Raw genomic sequence first — 15,418 nt, forward strand, 5'->3', positions numbered from 1 at the left:
TAGAACTGTGTTAATCATGAAAAGAAACTACTTACCTGTTGAGTAGAAATATAAAATTTGGCATATCTTTTTTTCTATACTGATAAATAAAACATCCATAGTCCATCTAAAATGTACAGAAAATATGCAACAATGTATTTCATGCTTATTGTTATATGATGTATTATGTAACAATTTTTATATTTAAGACCTCATGAAGGCCTTTTTGCCCTCTTTACATGTCACTCTCTGTGCTTAATATGTTTGAAACATGTTAACATTTGATAAACTTTGTTTTTCAGGAAAAAATGCTTTCAAAACTATTACCCCAGTATCTAGAAATGCACATTATAGTGGAAAAAGCTTTGGTAAGTCAAACTTTCCCCTTCTTCCCTTCCTCCCTCCCTCCTTCTCTCCTCTTTTTTAAACATAATGATAATTTTCCTTAATTTCAAAGATATAATGGAATTTTCTCATTATTTACAAATAAAAATATTTTATTTTAAGTGTCACTTAGACATGACTAGGCTCCCAAACTAGCCTGGAATGCCCTGCACCACCCACTTACCTGCCCCTTTATCCCCAGGAATAATTGTTAAATAAGATTGTGTATTAAATTGTACAATGTGAAGATGTGATATACACGTACATGGTGGATTGATTACTGAGGTCAAGATAATGAACACATTCATCCACCTCACATAGTTAACTCTTTTTCCTGTGCACACACGTGTGTGTGTGTGTTGAGAAGATCTACTCTCAGCAACTTCCAAGCGTACAATACCATATACTTAACTGTAGTCACCATGCTGCATATTAGACCCTCAGAATTTATTCTTGTAATTGAAAGCGTGTACCCTTTACCTACATTTGTCCATTTCCCTCTCTGGCAACCAAAATTATATTCTCCATTTCAGTGAAATTGTATTTTTTTTTTTTGGTGCTACATACAAGTAATACCATACAGTTTTGTCTTTTCTCTGGCTGGCTGATTTCACTTAGCATAATGCCCTCCAGGTTCATCATGTTGTTGTAAATGGGAGAATTTCCTTCTTTTTAATGACTGAATAATATTCCAGTGTGTGTGTGTGTGTGTGTGTGTGTGTGTGTGTGTGTGTACACATATACACCATAGTTTCTTTGTTTATTCATCTGCTGATGGACACTTAGGTTGTTTGCATATCTAGGCTACTGTGAAGTTTCGATAAACACAAGAATGCAGATATCTCTGAGATAATGATTTCATTTCCTTAGGATATATACCCAAGAGTGGGACTGTCAAATCATATGGTAGTTCCATTTTTAATTTGTTAAGGAACATACATATTATTTTCCATAGTGGCTCTATCAATTTATATTCATACAGTGTCCAGGGGTCCCTTTTCTCAACATCTTCAGCATTTGTTAGCTCTTGTCTTTTTGATGGTAAATATTCTAACACTTGTTGATATCACATGGATTTGATTTGCATTTCCCTGATGTTGAGTGATGTTAAATACCTTTTTGTGTACCTATTGGCCACTTGTATATCTTCTTAGGAAAGATGTTCTTTTGGTAGACATAGTGTCTTTTGATTATCTACCTAAGAGTGAAATTATGTGATTGGGTTAGTGTATGTTACTTTTAGAGGATATTGATAAATAGTTTTCGAAAGTGATTATAACAGTTTGTTCTTCCATAGGCAATGTATGAAAGATCCAAGGGCCCTGTATCTTCATAAACAATTGATTTTGATAGTCTTTAAATTTTGCCATTCTGGTGTATGAATAGTGAGATTATATAGTGGTTTTTATCAGCATTTACTTGATGATTAATGAGTTTGAACACATTTGATACTGTTGTTGACCACTAGGATTTCTCTTTATGACTAATTATATAAATGTTTCCCATTTTATTTTTTCTTATTGTTTATGGGAATTTTTATATACTATAAATATGAATTCTTTGTCAGATAGTTACATTGGGACTATCTTGTTTTTACACTCAATAGTGTCTTTTAATGGACATACATTATGAATGATGATGCATTTAATTTATGATTTTTCTTATTATTTTCTTTTCTTTTTAATATTTTTTTATTCCAGGAACATAAGTATTTTCACCTATTTTTTATTTTAGAATTTATTTTTCTTTACCTCTTCACATATAGTTTTATGATCTGTCTCTAACTGATGAAAATGAGCAATGTGAGGTAGAGGTTAAGGTTTATTTTTTCTGTTTTATTTTGCTCCAGCACCATTTATTAAAAAAAACCTGCCTAAGTCAGTTGTGTTGACAGTTTTCACCAAGTCATGTAATGGAATATATATGTTCTTGACTCTTATTTTCTACTGACCCATTTATGTTTTTTTGAATCAATACTACACTGTTATTGTAGCTTTATTGTTATTTAATCTCTTGTTTAAATTCTTTTATTATTCTTCATTATTGCTTTGATTATTCTGGGTCCTTTGCATTTAAACACACTTTAGAATTGCTCTACAAATTCCATACATACACACACAAACTGTGTTTTTGATTTGGGGATTACACTGAATGCTTAGAACTCTTTGTGAAGAATTGTCATCTTAACAGTGTTAATCCATAATTGCACAAACACCTTTATATCTTTTGTTAGTTTCTTTCACCAGTGTTCTGTTGTGAGCTTGAGAAGATTTATTAGTTTTATTGTTTTGTATTAAGATCATCTAAACTAATTTTTTCTCCTTTAACATTTCAGTTTTTCTTGCTAGTTTATGGAGAAAACATTGATTTTTATGTATTCATCTTATCCTGTGATCTTGCCTAATTCACTTGTTCATTCTTAAGAGATTTTTTTGTAGATTCCTTTAAATATTCTATGTACACAATCATACCTGTGAATAATGACATTTTTAATTCCTCTTTTTAAATGTTTGATTTCCCTTCCTGCTTTTATTTCTTACTTTATTGTCTTAGCTTGACTCTAATACACATGAATTTATTATGTACATTTCTAACTTTTCCCCTAACTTCTAGAGCAGCCACTTTCTTTAAGTGTCATACTAGCTATAGTTTTTCATAGATTAGCTTCGTAATACTAAGAAAGTTCCCATAAAGTCTTAGTTTCCTGAGATTTTTTTTTAACCATAGACAGTTATTGAATTTTATCAAATGCTTTGTCTGCACCCATTGAGATAATCATATATTTTAAACCAACCTTGTGTTTCTAAAATATATCCAGCTAATTCATTATATTCACATGTCATGGATGATTTCTTTAACATTTTGTTTAGGATTTGGGGGTTTATATTCATGAAATAATGTTCCTTCTTTATAATGTTTTGTTTCGATGTGATATCAAGATTAGGCAGGCCTCAAACTGTGAGTGACTGAGTTTTACTCTTCTTATATTCTGCTCTAATTTTAAAAAATGTATTTACCAGTTTCAGAAGACAAATTCTTTCCTTTCTCCTTTCCTTTATGCTGTTTCATTTGTTTTTTTAATCAAACCTTTTTGAGTCATTCCACATAATTTTCACTTTACATCACTATGATTTCTGTCTTTTTTCCTATAGATTTATTTGAGGATTTGATTATTTTTAATGCTTCTTTCTGCTATATTATTAATGCTTATTTACTCTTTTCTTTAATTACTAAGCATGCAATGGGAAATACTGTCATTGATTTCCTCTGTTACAGAATACTTCTTCCTCAAGAAATCCCTTTACAATACGGAGGGATCTGTGAAGTTATTTTAGTACGTGTTTAGTTTCAAATGTTTCTGCTGGACAGTGTCTTTAAAATATATAACAATTGAGAATGTATTTTGAATGCCCAAGTTGATTTGTTCCCTTTGTTTTTTTGTTTTCATTTATTATAAATATTATCATCTTTATGTGAGTATGCTTTAAATTGTCTGACAAATCCTATGTTTTTCCTGGCTGGTATCATCAAGATGTATTCAGCATCCAAAAAAAAAAATTGTTATCATCCACATTTTTAAAGGAATTATTAAAAAAATTTATTTTTCAGTATGATTATATGGGATCAGAAATGATGGCCGTAACGCAGAAAATTATCCAGATTATTAGCCTTGTCAACACTGTAAGTTTTAAATTTTTACATTTATAATTTTACAAAAAGTCATTGAAAAACTTTCCATTATATCATGACAAATTAATGACTTAAAGCCCTTTAATTGGTTTAATATCCAAAATAATCAAGTAACTTCTTTATTTTTTGTTTTTATGTTTTGATGTAATGAGTTATGTTATTTGAATAAATACATCATAAATCTTATTTTTAGATGTTTAGTCAGTTCACATTGACTGTGATACTGTCCTCCTTGGAGTTATGGTCAGATAAAAACCAAATTTCTACCAACGGGGATGCTGATGATTTATTACACAGATTTTTGACGTGGAAACGGGACTATCTTATCCTACAGCCCCATGACGTAGCATTCTTACTAATGTAAGCATAATGTTCTACAGTAATAAAGATATACATAAATAATTCCATTGATTTTATAATTTAATGCATTTACTGTGTTCTTCAACTTTCTGTAGTCCCCTCTGAAAATGTTAAATAAAGCATAACAGTTGCCATTGAGGTGATCATGTAGTTGGAAATATGATAAAAATAAAAACAACACGAATCACTTATGTAACAAAATACTTTGAAGTATAATTTATATGAAAAGATCTGTCTGTCATGAACTTTTGTGATATCAACTATACTACTGAATACATACAAGCCTTAGTTTATTAGGGATGTAAAATTGACACTAGTCAGTTAACATTATCTATGATGTGTTAATATATTTCATGTCGACTGTTTAACAAAGATTTGATTTTTTGCTAATATTTAATTTTTAAAAATTCTTATCTTTAAAACAAGCAAGATTTCTTTTCCACAAGTTAAAAACCCTCTTTGTTTTATCTCTTAGTGACCAGAACAGTGAATGCAGAATGAGAGACGCTAAGGAGAACTCGAGATAATATAATACCAAGTTTAGGAGTTAGGTTAGGAAAGATGGTTGGTAAATTATAGTTTTAAATGATTTGAGCACTTTGTATAATATATTAGATATTGTTCAGATTTTAAAAAACTGTATGAGAAAATTATTTTAAATTTTATGGAAGGGAAATTTAATATAATAAATAAGCAAGTAAATCATTCTGAATAACTAATAAAAAAGGCAATACTGTATGTTGTAGTTACAGGAAGCAGCCTAAATATGTGGGAGCAACTGTTCCTGGCACAATATGCAATGAAAGTTACGACGCAGATATTGCTATGGTATGGAAATGTGTACCTTTCTTCATATTACTATTTTATCTAAGCTTGATATTACATTTTATAAGTATTATTTTATGTACTTAAGTAAACTTGAGTTTTTCCTCTATATTTCTATTATTATTTTGTTGGGACAACATTATTTTTACTCTCATAAAGTTTATTTAATTATAGCTTTCAGACAGAAGGAAATAATATGAACAAACAGTAATGGACCCCTTCACCACCTAGGCATAATGGATACTAACTTTGCATCAGATTTAGAAAAGTTAAAGCCTGCTGTTATGTTTCCTTCAAATTCAAGAAATAACAAAAAGTCATGAATTCATGCGTGCCTTTTTTTGCATACTTCATACTATTGTTACAAATATATGTCTCCATTTTACCATTTCAAGTGGAATATAGGAATGTTAACACCATAGTTTATGTCCCAAATTATATATATGATCATAAAATAGAGAATTTTATGGTATAGTTTGCTTAAATGTTACTTTTAAATATGTTTAGAACTATATAGCACACTAAATTACAATTTTTGTCTTCAACCATGAAACATAACTTTATAAAAAGTCAAATGAAGTAGAATAGTCTATTATATCTTCCCATATGTATGTAACCTTTCTGTTCTTTCTTCATGATGTTACAAGTCTTCTTTTATTATCATTTTCATTCTTGTATGAAGAACTTTCTTTCGTCTTTGTTTTGAAGCAGGGTGACTGGCAACATGCTGTCATAATTTTCCTTCATTTTAGGATGTCTTTATTTTCATTCTTTAAGATAATTTTTTCTGGGTGAAAGTCATGGGGTGACATTTCTTTTCTTTCAGCACTTGAAAACTGTTGTGCTCAATGCTCTGTCCAACATTATTTCTGATGAGAAACCCCCTGTCATAGTAATCATTGCTCCTCTGTAAGCAACGTGCTGTTCTCCTTTTGCTGATTTCAAGACATTTAAAATTTTTCTCCAGCTATTTAACGATGATGTGCCCGGCCATGGATTACTCTGAGTTTATCCAGTTAGAAGTTTTGTGAATCTATTATATATGTTGATTTGTGTCTTTTGCCAAATTTGGGAGTTTTTCAGCTACTTGTTCTTTAAAAATTTTTCAGCTATGCACTTTTTCTCCTCTTCCGGGCCACTGATGACATTAATGCTAGGGTTTTTTTTTTTGTTTTGTTTTGTTTTGTTATTGTCCCATTGCTCCTAAATTTGTTAATTTTTTTAAAAACTATTTTCTCTGTTATTCAGATTGGGTAATTTATATCAATCAGTCTTTAAATGTTCCTAAATTTGTTAATTTTTTAAAAAACTATTTTCTCTGTTATTCAGATTGGGTAATTTATATCAATCAGTCTTTAAGTTCACTGATTCTCCCTTCTGACAGCTCCAATTTGCTACTAAGTTCATCTATTGAGGTTTATTTTTTTATTACTGTATTTTTCTGTTCTGAAATTTTCATTTTGTTCTTTTCATGTTATCTGTCTCTTTGATGAGAATTTTGTTTTCTAATTTGTCTCAAGAGTTTTTGTAGTAGCTAGTTGGAGCATATTTATGGTAGTCGCTTTAAAGTCCTGGTCAGGGAATGCGATGTATGAGATGTCTTGATTTTGCTGTCGATTGTCTTCTAATTGCAGTTGAGATATTCCTGGTTCTTGGTATGAGTAATTTTGGCCTGTGTAAAGGATATTTCTGAGAATTATGTCACAAGAAAGTGATTTCTCTTTAAATCTTCCATTTCTGTAGACAGTTTATTCTTGAAAACACACATTCTGGATCAGTTTTATGGGCCACTGTTGACACCTACACTGAGTTTTCATGGCCTTTTCAATGACAGTCTTTGATACCTTGGACAGTATTATGGTAACAGGGAGTCTGGATTCTGTGCTTTTCTCTGGTGACGGTTGATTTTTTGTTTGCTTGTTTTGTCATGCAGTGCTCTTGGTTAAATTCAGGACAGCAACGCTGGATCATGAACAGCAGCTCTGGTCTCAGCTGAGATCGTCAGTCTTTAGCTAAATTGTGTTGAGGCTGTTCCACATATGAGGGTTTCAGGAATTGGCAAGAACTGTGGGAGACAGAATTGGAGGATATTGTTTCTGAAGCTTTCTGCTTGTGAATTTAGCAGACATCATTTCCTCACATTCACATTTTATATTTGCCAGGCCAGAAACAGTAAAATCTTTTCCATCAGTGCCCTGAGAACCCACATGCCATGTCTATTACACCTGGTCCCAGTCTAATAGACACAAAAGCTGTCACTCTTTAGAGTTACTTTCCTTCGACCGTGGACTCCCAGCCGATGCTACAAGCTTCTGTTAATCCAAGGTGGGCTCCAACGTCTTCAGGACCTGAAGCGTCTGTTAGATTCTGCCTATAGATTTTAATTCTCTATTGTAACTGTCCAATACTCATTTATTTTCTCCATCTTATTCCTTTATTCACACAAACACACACACACACACATACCACAGCTCTTTCTTCCCCCCAGCTTTATTGAGGCATAATTGACAAAATATGAGTATATTTAAAGTGTATAGTGTGATCATTTGATATGTTGATCATTTGATATATGTATAAATCATGAATGATTCCCCAACTTAAATGAATATATCCATCAACTCATGTAGTTACCATTTTATTTACAGAAATGCTTAACATCTACTCTCTATACGAATTTCAGGTGTATAATACAGTATTATTACCCATAGTCACCATGCTTTATATTAGGTCATCAGAACTCATTCATCCTATAACTGAAAGTTTGTAACCTTGCATCAACCCCTCCCTATTTCCTCCATCCCCCAGCTCCTAGCGACCACCATGCTACTCCCATTTCTCTGAGTTCAACAGGTTGTGTTTTTAGATTCCACATATAAGTGATACCATACTGTATGTGTGTGTCTCTCTCTGTACCTTTTAATCCTCTTCATGTATTTCACCCACCTCACCAGCCCCCTCCCTTGTGCTAACCACCAATTAGTTCTCTGCATCTATGACTGTTCTGTTTGGTTGTTTGATTTTTAGATTCCACATGTAAGTGAAATCATACAGTATTTGTCCTTCTCTGTCCGACTTATTTCACTTAGTATAATGCCCACGAGGTCATCCCTGTTGTCACAAATGTCAGAATTTCCTTTTCTATAAACAATACTGTATTGTATACCACGTTTTCTTATCAATTCACTCACTGATGAACATGCAGGTTATTTCCATACCTTGGCTGTTGTGAATAACGCTGCTATGAACAAGGGAGTACAGACAGTGATATCATTTTCTTTGCGTACATACGCACAAGTGGGGCTGCTGGCTTATATGGGAGTTCTATTGTTAATTTTTTGAGGAAACTGCATACTGTTTTCCAAAATGACTGTATCAAATTACATTCCCACCAACAGTGCACCAGGATCCCATTTTCTCCACAGCCTTGCCAGCGTCGGTTATCTCGTGTCTTTTTGATCATACTTGTCCTATCTTTATAAAGTGGCATCTCATTGTGGTTTTGATTTGCATTTCTCTGATGAATAGCGATGTTGAGCATCTTTTCATATACTTGAGGGCCATGTGTATGTCTTCTTTGGGGAAAAAAGTGTCTATTCAGGTCTTTTGTTCATGTTGTAATTGAGTTATTTGGTGTTTTTTGCTACTGAGTTCTAGGAGCTCCTTGTATTTTTAATATAACCTTTTATTGGCTACATGGTGTGCAAATGTTTTCTCCCATTCTACAGGTTGCCTTTCATTTTGTTGATTGTTTCCTTTGCTGTGTAGAAATATTTTTGTTTGATGTGGTCCTATGTCTTTATTTCTGCTTTTGTTGCCTGTGCTTTTTGTGTGAAATCCAACAAAATCATTGCCAAGATGACTGTCAAAAAGCTTTTCTCCTATCTTTTCTTTTAAAAATGTTGTGGTTTCTGTCCTTATGTTTAATTATTTAATCCTTTTCAAGTTAATTTTTGTGAGTGGTATGAAATAGGGGTCAACTTTCATTCTTTTGTACATCATAGCTCTTTTTAATCTGCAGAATCTTTATTAGTGTCCTCTTTTATCCCCATTTTATTAATTTTTTATATAATCTTCTCTTCCTATACTATATAGCTAGGGGGTTATTTTATCCTGTTGAATGGCTTTATACAGGGCATTTATTTTTAACCATATAAATAAAGAAGTGTAAGACTATTTCTCTTGTGAGTTGGCACTGAAAGTCCAGTTTCTGGTTCCACCTCTCGCCCTAAAACCTGATGGTTAGCCAGATATCATCTCACATTCTACTTTGTCTTTAACCTCATTTCAAATTCTGATACAGGGATTTTCCTTTTTTTTCAATCTTAGCTCTTATCGGATAACAGGAGAGGGTACCTAGTAACTCATTTTTCCAGATTGCTAGATAATATTCCACGTTTTCATGCACACATATGCACACAAGTTTTTTTTCTTTTGGGTATGAATTACTTCAATTTTACCTGCTATAAGTTTTAATTGATGTAGAAAAATTAGAGAAGTTCTAAGACTTTTACTCATAATGATTAAAAAGATGGGAAAAGAATCAAAATTTCTTTATCAAGGTTAAATCATATGGAATGCCACTCTGCACTACCACCAACCATTTTTTAACAAATAAGATCTCAATACAAATTTCTTTACCGTGGCTCTGCTGTCTCTCTAACTTCTGTCCTGCCGTCTCTTCACTTCACTCATTATACTGCAGCCTTTGACAGGTTCCCACGCAAGCTCCCTACTCCTAGTCATAATGCCGGTCACTTCCGTAAACTTTCTATCTCAGCCTGAATATCAATTTCACAAATAGGTTTTCCTAACTATCTCACCTATATAGTTATACCCCTCCTCAATATTCTCTATTGGAGCACCCCATTTCTTCATAGCACTTTTCATGATCCCTTTATATTTGGCAAGTTTGTTGTTAATTTCCTATCAATCCTCTCTCTCCGCTTCTGTAACAGAAGCTCCAGGTGTGGAAGAGTCCCTTTCTTCCATGCATGCCACTGTGGTCTTATCTTCTGTCACAGTGCCCGACACATGTATGTATTGAATTAATATTTGTTAATTGAATGGATTGATTTAATTAGAAAGTTAAATGTGTTTTATATTGGCTACGTCAGCAACACTGAGTGTGTTTAAGGCTGTGGAATCTGGGCATGCCAAATTTTACACCAGAAAATACCGGTGGTTTGATCACATTTTACTTTGTTTCATGCTTCTAAATAAATTAACTAGTATGGATATTCATATCAGTGATCTATCAAAATAAAGTGTAACATGGTCAACATAAAAAAGTATGAAAATATGAAATATGACAGGAATAAAACTTTAATGTATGAGATGCTTTTGTTTTCCTCTTACAATACTCATCAGTCTTCTTTATTTTAGTATCCAGATGCAATGACATTGGAGGGATTTTCGGTTATTATAACTCAACTGCTTGGCCTTAAAATAGGATTAACATATGATGACATCAATAAGTGTTCCTGTCCGAGAGCTACGTGTATAATGAATCACGAAGCAGTGTAAGGTTTTTTTTTCCCTTTTGAATTAATTTCACACATGTATTTTTGAGGTTGTTTATAAGATGTAATGAACAACTTCTTTATACTCAACTCCACATCAAAAATTGGGAAAGTATGTTGTTCATGAAGAGATATTGAGGTGGGAAGCCCCATGAAAAGACCAGCAGGACCCCCAGGCAGGGCCACTACTTTCCTGCCAGCGCCATCCAGTTCCCTGGCCTGGCGGCATTATCTCACGTTTTACTTCTGTGGCGTGGCTTGCTTCTAGGAAAGGAGAACTTACGCCTACGATTCTGTTGGTTCCCTGAGCTCACTCCTGATTGGTCCATTTCTAAAAAGCTCATTCCTGATTGGTCTACTTTGTTACACCTTATTTTCATATGATGTTGCAAAGTCTGTGCTGGCAGCCTGTAAAAACCTGTGCAAACCTACAGACGGGGTCCAGAGCTTGGAGTGTTAACTCCTCTGGGCCTGCTGATGTAATAAACCTGAGTTCTCCAACTCTCCAAGTGCTGCTTGGTCTTGTCAGGATCCAGGCTGCTGTCACAACTGAGCTGTAACACACTTTGCTGCAATAACATAACTAACAAATTTGTCCAAGTGATACAAGACTTCAGAAATCAATAAATCCCATGACTATGAAAGATTCCCTCAAAGTAATTAGATTTATGAAGACTATGAAATACTATATTAACATATGATACAATTGTTGTTTTTTGTTGTTGTTGTTGTAGCCTTTGTTGCTCAAGGCAAGGATGTCTAAAATTACCCTTGATTTATATAACATAGTACTGGTAGCTTTGGCTATTATTTTGAGGCAAAAAAAAGATTTGAAGAAGAAATTAGTTGTCCTCATTTGCAGATATTATGATTGACTAGCTACATAAATCAACAGAATAAGTATACAATTATAACATCAAAAAACTCATTTTGATCAATCTTGAAATCCTTAGTATATGTACCCACCTTAAACAGAAGTTCTAATTAACACTTTTAATTTTCACTCAAAAAACATGTGGTCCAAGTAGAAATTAATCTCTGAGTCCCTGTCTGTTTTTGAACTTATTTTGTTTAAAAGGCTATCTGTGTTCAAAGTATATAGCTCTTGTGTGAGAGTGGCCTGCACAAACACGATGGCACTGGTGCCACTTGAAACAATGTAGTTAAAACAAAAAGACAACCTACGAAATGGGAGAAAATACTTACAATGATGCGACTGACAAAGGCTTAATTTCCAGAGTATATAAACAACTCATACAACTTAATAACAACAATGACAAAAAACAACCTAATCCAAAAATGGGCAGAAGACCTAAACAAGCAATTCTCCAAGGAAGACATACAGATGGCCAATAGGCACATGAAAAAATGCTCAATATCGCTAATTAGCAGAGAAATGCAAATCAAAACTACAACGAGTTTTCACCTCAAACCAGTCAGAATGGCCATCATTCAAAAGTCTATGAACGATAAATGCTGGAGAGGCTGTGGAGAAAAGGGAACCCTCCTACACTGTTGGTGGGAATGTATTTTGGTGCAGCCATATGGAAAACAGTATGGATATTCCTTAAAAAACTAAAAATAGACTTACCCTATGATCTAGCAATCCCACTCCTGGGCATATATCCGGAAGGAACTCTAATTCAAAAAGACACGCACACCCCAATGTTCATGGCAGCACTATTTACAATAGCCAAAATATGGAAGCAATGTAAATGTCCATTGACAGATGACTAGATAAAGAAACTGTGGTATATTTATAAAATGGAATACTATTCAGCCATAAAAATGATAACATAGTACCATCTGAAGCAACATGGATGGACCTGGAGATTGTCATTCTAAGTGAAGTAAGCCAGAAAGAGAAAGAAAATACCATATGATATCACTCGTATGTGGAATCTTTAAGGAAAAAAAAAGAAAGGAAAAAAGAGGACAGTAACAAACTCATCTACAAAACAAACAGACTTGCAGACATACTATACCAATTTTATGGTTACTGGGGAAAAAGGGATGGGAAGGGATAAATTTGGGAGTTTGAGATTTGTAAATGATAACCACTGTATATAAAAAAAAAAAAACCCAAATTTCTTCTGTATAGCACAGGGAACTATATTAAATATCCTGTAATAACCTTTAATGAAAAAGAATATGAAAATATATGTATATATATGTATGACTGGGACATTGCGCTGTACACCAGAAATTGACACATTGTAACTGATGGTACTTCAAGAAAAGAAAAAAAAAAGTAACAGAAATCTGCTTAAATACTAGTATTCCTTGCCATAGTCTTCCCAATTCCCCCTATTTATCTCATTCCAAATGGCTATGTCATGAAAGCTAAAGCATTTCTGTTTTCTCTCACGATCCCCCAACTCTGAATCCTTGGCAGTTAGCTATTACTTTTCTCAAAGGCTCAGGAGACAACCCAGAACCTGTCATCGTAGATACAGCTGCTCAGATGCTACTTCTTCAGACATGATTGCTTAGAGGGGCACTGTGCAGTAGAAATAAAGTGTCAGCCACATATATGATTTTAAAGTTTAGAGTCACTACATTAAAACATTAAAATAAACAGAATTATAGTAATATTTTAATAAAATATTTCATTTTACCCAGTCTATCCAAAATATGACCATTTCAACATGCAATCAACATAAACGTTGTTAACTGGATATTTGTGTGTGTATGTGCATGTATGTGTGTGTGTGTGTGTGTGTGTTGGTACAGTGTGTGAAGGAAAGAGGAGAATCTGGAGTCACACCACGGTTATCAGCCTGGGCAACCAAAAGAATGGAATCGCCAGAAGTGGAGAACAGTGGATGCAGCAGATGTGGAGATGACAGTAGTTCAATGCTGCACCTTGTGTATCTGAAATGTCTGTTGGACATCTGTGAGACACAGCTATCAGACAGACAGTCTACTGGACATATAGCTGTGAACCTGAAAATGCAGGACTTCAAGGAACTTGTATTTCACTGCAAAATTTAGGTCATATAAAATATATTTAAAAGATACAGATTTTTAAAAAACTTATTTTCCATGATGCTATGTAGAATAATAAATATTAAAATTGGAAGGAGAATGTGGGAGGTGACACAATTTCAGATAATTGTCTGAAATTGTCAAGATCTCATTAGAAGGCGATATTTGAGCAGGTATCTGATGGGAATGAGGGGAGGAAGCTTTCAATACGTGAGAGAAGAGCATATTAGCCAGAGAGAAAATAGGTGATGACAGATGGATAGACAGATAAAATTAACCATTACAACCTTACTGCTTTCCTATAAAGATTAATATTCAATGCTATTTTAAAAAAAAGAATGTTAAATACAAGCAATGATAAATTAAAATTTAATCATGGTTGACTCTGTCTCTACTAAGGTACAAGTTTTTCATTTGCGCCATCTTGCAAATCATATCCTAATATTTGGAACATTGTTTAGATGTGGTTTTATTCACTAGGCTTATTTAACCTGAGGACTTTTATTTTGTTTTAGGGTTTCCAGTGGTATAAAGATTTTTAGCAACTGTAGCATGCATGACTACAGATACTTTGTTTCAAAATTTGAGACTCAGTGTCTTCAGAGCTTTTCAAAATTGAAACCATTGTACCAAAATCAGTCGGTGTGTGGTAATGGGATTTTGGAACCTCATGAAGAATGTGACTGTGGCAGTGAAGAGGTGAGCAATTAAGACTGAAATCTGAGCACAATTTCCTATGTTTCTAATAAGCAGTCCTGGTATAGATGGAACAATTTATGCAACTAAGTCTTCAATAGAATTAAGATATGAAAATGAGGATCACTTAAGATATATCAATCACTGCCCCACACTTCTTCAACTGAGAAGATGGATGAGTCATGAAACCTTGGTTTCTACACACCATTCCCAATTATGCCAGCAGATTTTGCATGTATAGGCTCAAAGAATCCCCTTTTATCTTAAATTATGTGACTTCAGTCTCTTGTTTTTTCTGCAAACTTCTCCTGAACTTGGTTCAAGTTTTTTTCTCTCTCTTGTGGTTTCAAGTTTATCTGAACATGTGTTTTTCTTAATTATTCTCAAACATTCCTGCATTTTCAGGTTTCAGGATGATCACAATTTGTTCTATTTACTCAATTTCAAGTATAGGTATGCAATTTACTATAGTCCCATCAACCAAATGTTCAATGCACATTGTTCTCAACAGATTGGGCCATATATTTAGTCTGTTATATAATATCATTATTTTGTAATATTTAAGGATTCCTCCTATTTGAATAAAATAAAGCTTCTTCATTATTCCACCCATAGTTAAATGAATTTCTTATCTGACCCACACAACCAGCTAACCGCTACTTGTTCACGTAACTCTAAATCCCTACAAATTCTCTTCAATCATCTATCATTCCCTAAAGTTATATGTATACAGTACATGTTATACATATGCACGTGTATCTGTGTCTCTGTATATGTGTATATGTGGTTTTCAATTATCTCAGATTTTTCCAGTGTCAATCTTAGTGTCTTGATAAATGGTACTATGCTTATCTTGCATCCATTTAAAACCCCTAAAATATGGTGCCAATTACTGCCAAAAATTCTGGTTATTTTTAATGAAGGATAAAATGAAACAACATAATCTGGGGCTAAATCTACACATTGTGAGTTTTCAC

The 15,418-nt window shown here is 33.4% G+C and overlaps 1 protein-coding gene across 1 annotated transcript; it reads left to right on the forward strand.

The window, feature by feature from the left end:
* The first annotated feature begins 5 nt into the window (after nt 1–5).
* On the forward strand, nt 6–15,027 carry LOC141575148 (disintegrin and metalloproteinase domain-containing protein 18-like). The gene is made up of 6 exons (XM_074353697.1): nt 6–347; nt 3,973–4,044; nt 4,247–4,413; nt 5,160–5,241; nt 10,621–10,757; nt 14,261–15,027. Exons 1-6 carry the CDS (start codon nt 288–290, stop codon nt 14,454–14,456), a joined length of 714 nt encoding a protein of 237 aa, XP_074209798.1. The 5' UTR covers nt 6–287; the 3' UTR covers nt 14,457–15,027.
* Nucleotides 15,028–15,418: the final 391 nt, after the last annotated feature.

The sequence above is a fragment of the Camelus bactrianus genome, chromosome 26 (genome assembly GCF_048773025.1).
Source record: "Camelus bactrianus isolate YW-2024 breed Bactrian camel chromosome 26, ASM4877302v1, whole genome shotgun sequence".
NCBI lineage: Eukaryota > Metazoa > Chordata > Mammalia > Artiodactyla > Camelidae > Camelus > Camelus bactrianus.

Coding starts and splice junctions, on each gene's coding strand:
- LOC141575148 (XM_074353697.1), top strand. CDS start 288: ATGCTTTCAAAACTATTACCCCAGTATCTAGAAATGCACATTATAGTG. Junction 4,045..4,246: donor TTATTAGCCTTGTCAACACT/GTAAGTTTTAAA, acceptor TCTTATTTTTAG/ATGTTTAGTCAGTTCACATT. Junction 5,242..10,620: donor ACGACGCAGATATTGCTATG/GTATGGAAATGT, acceptor TCTTTATTTTAG/TATCCAGATGCAATGACATT.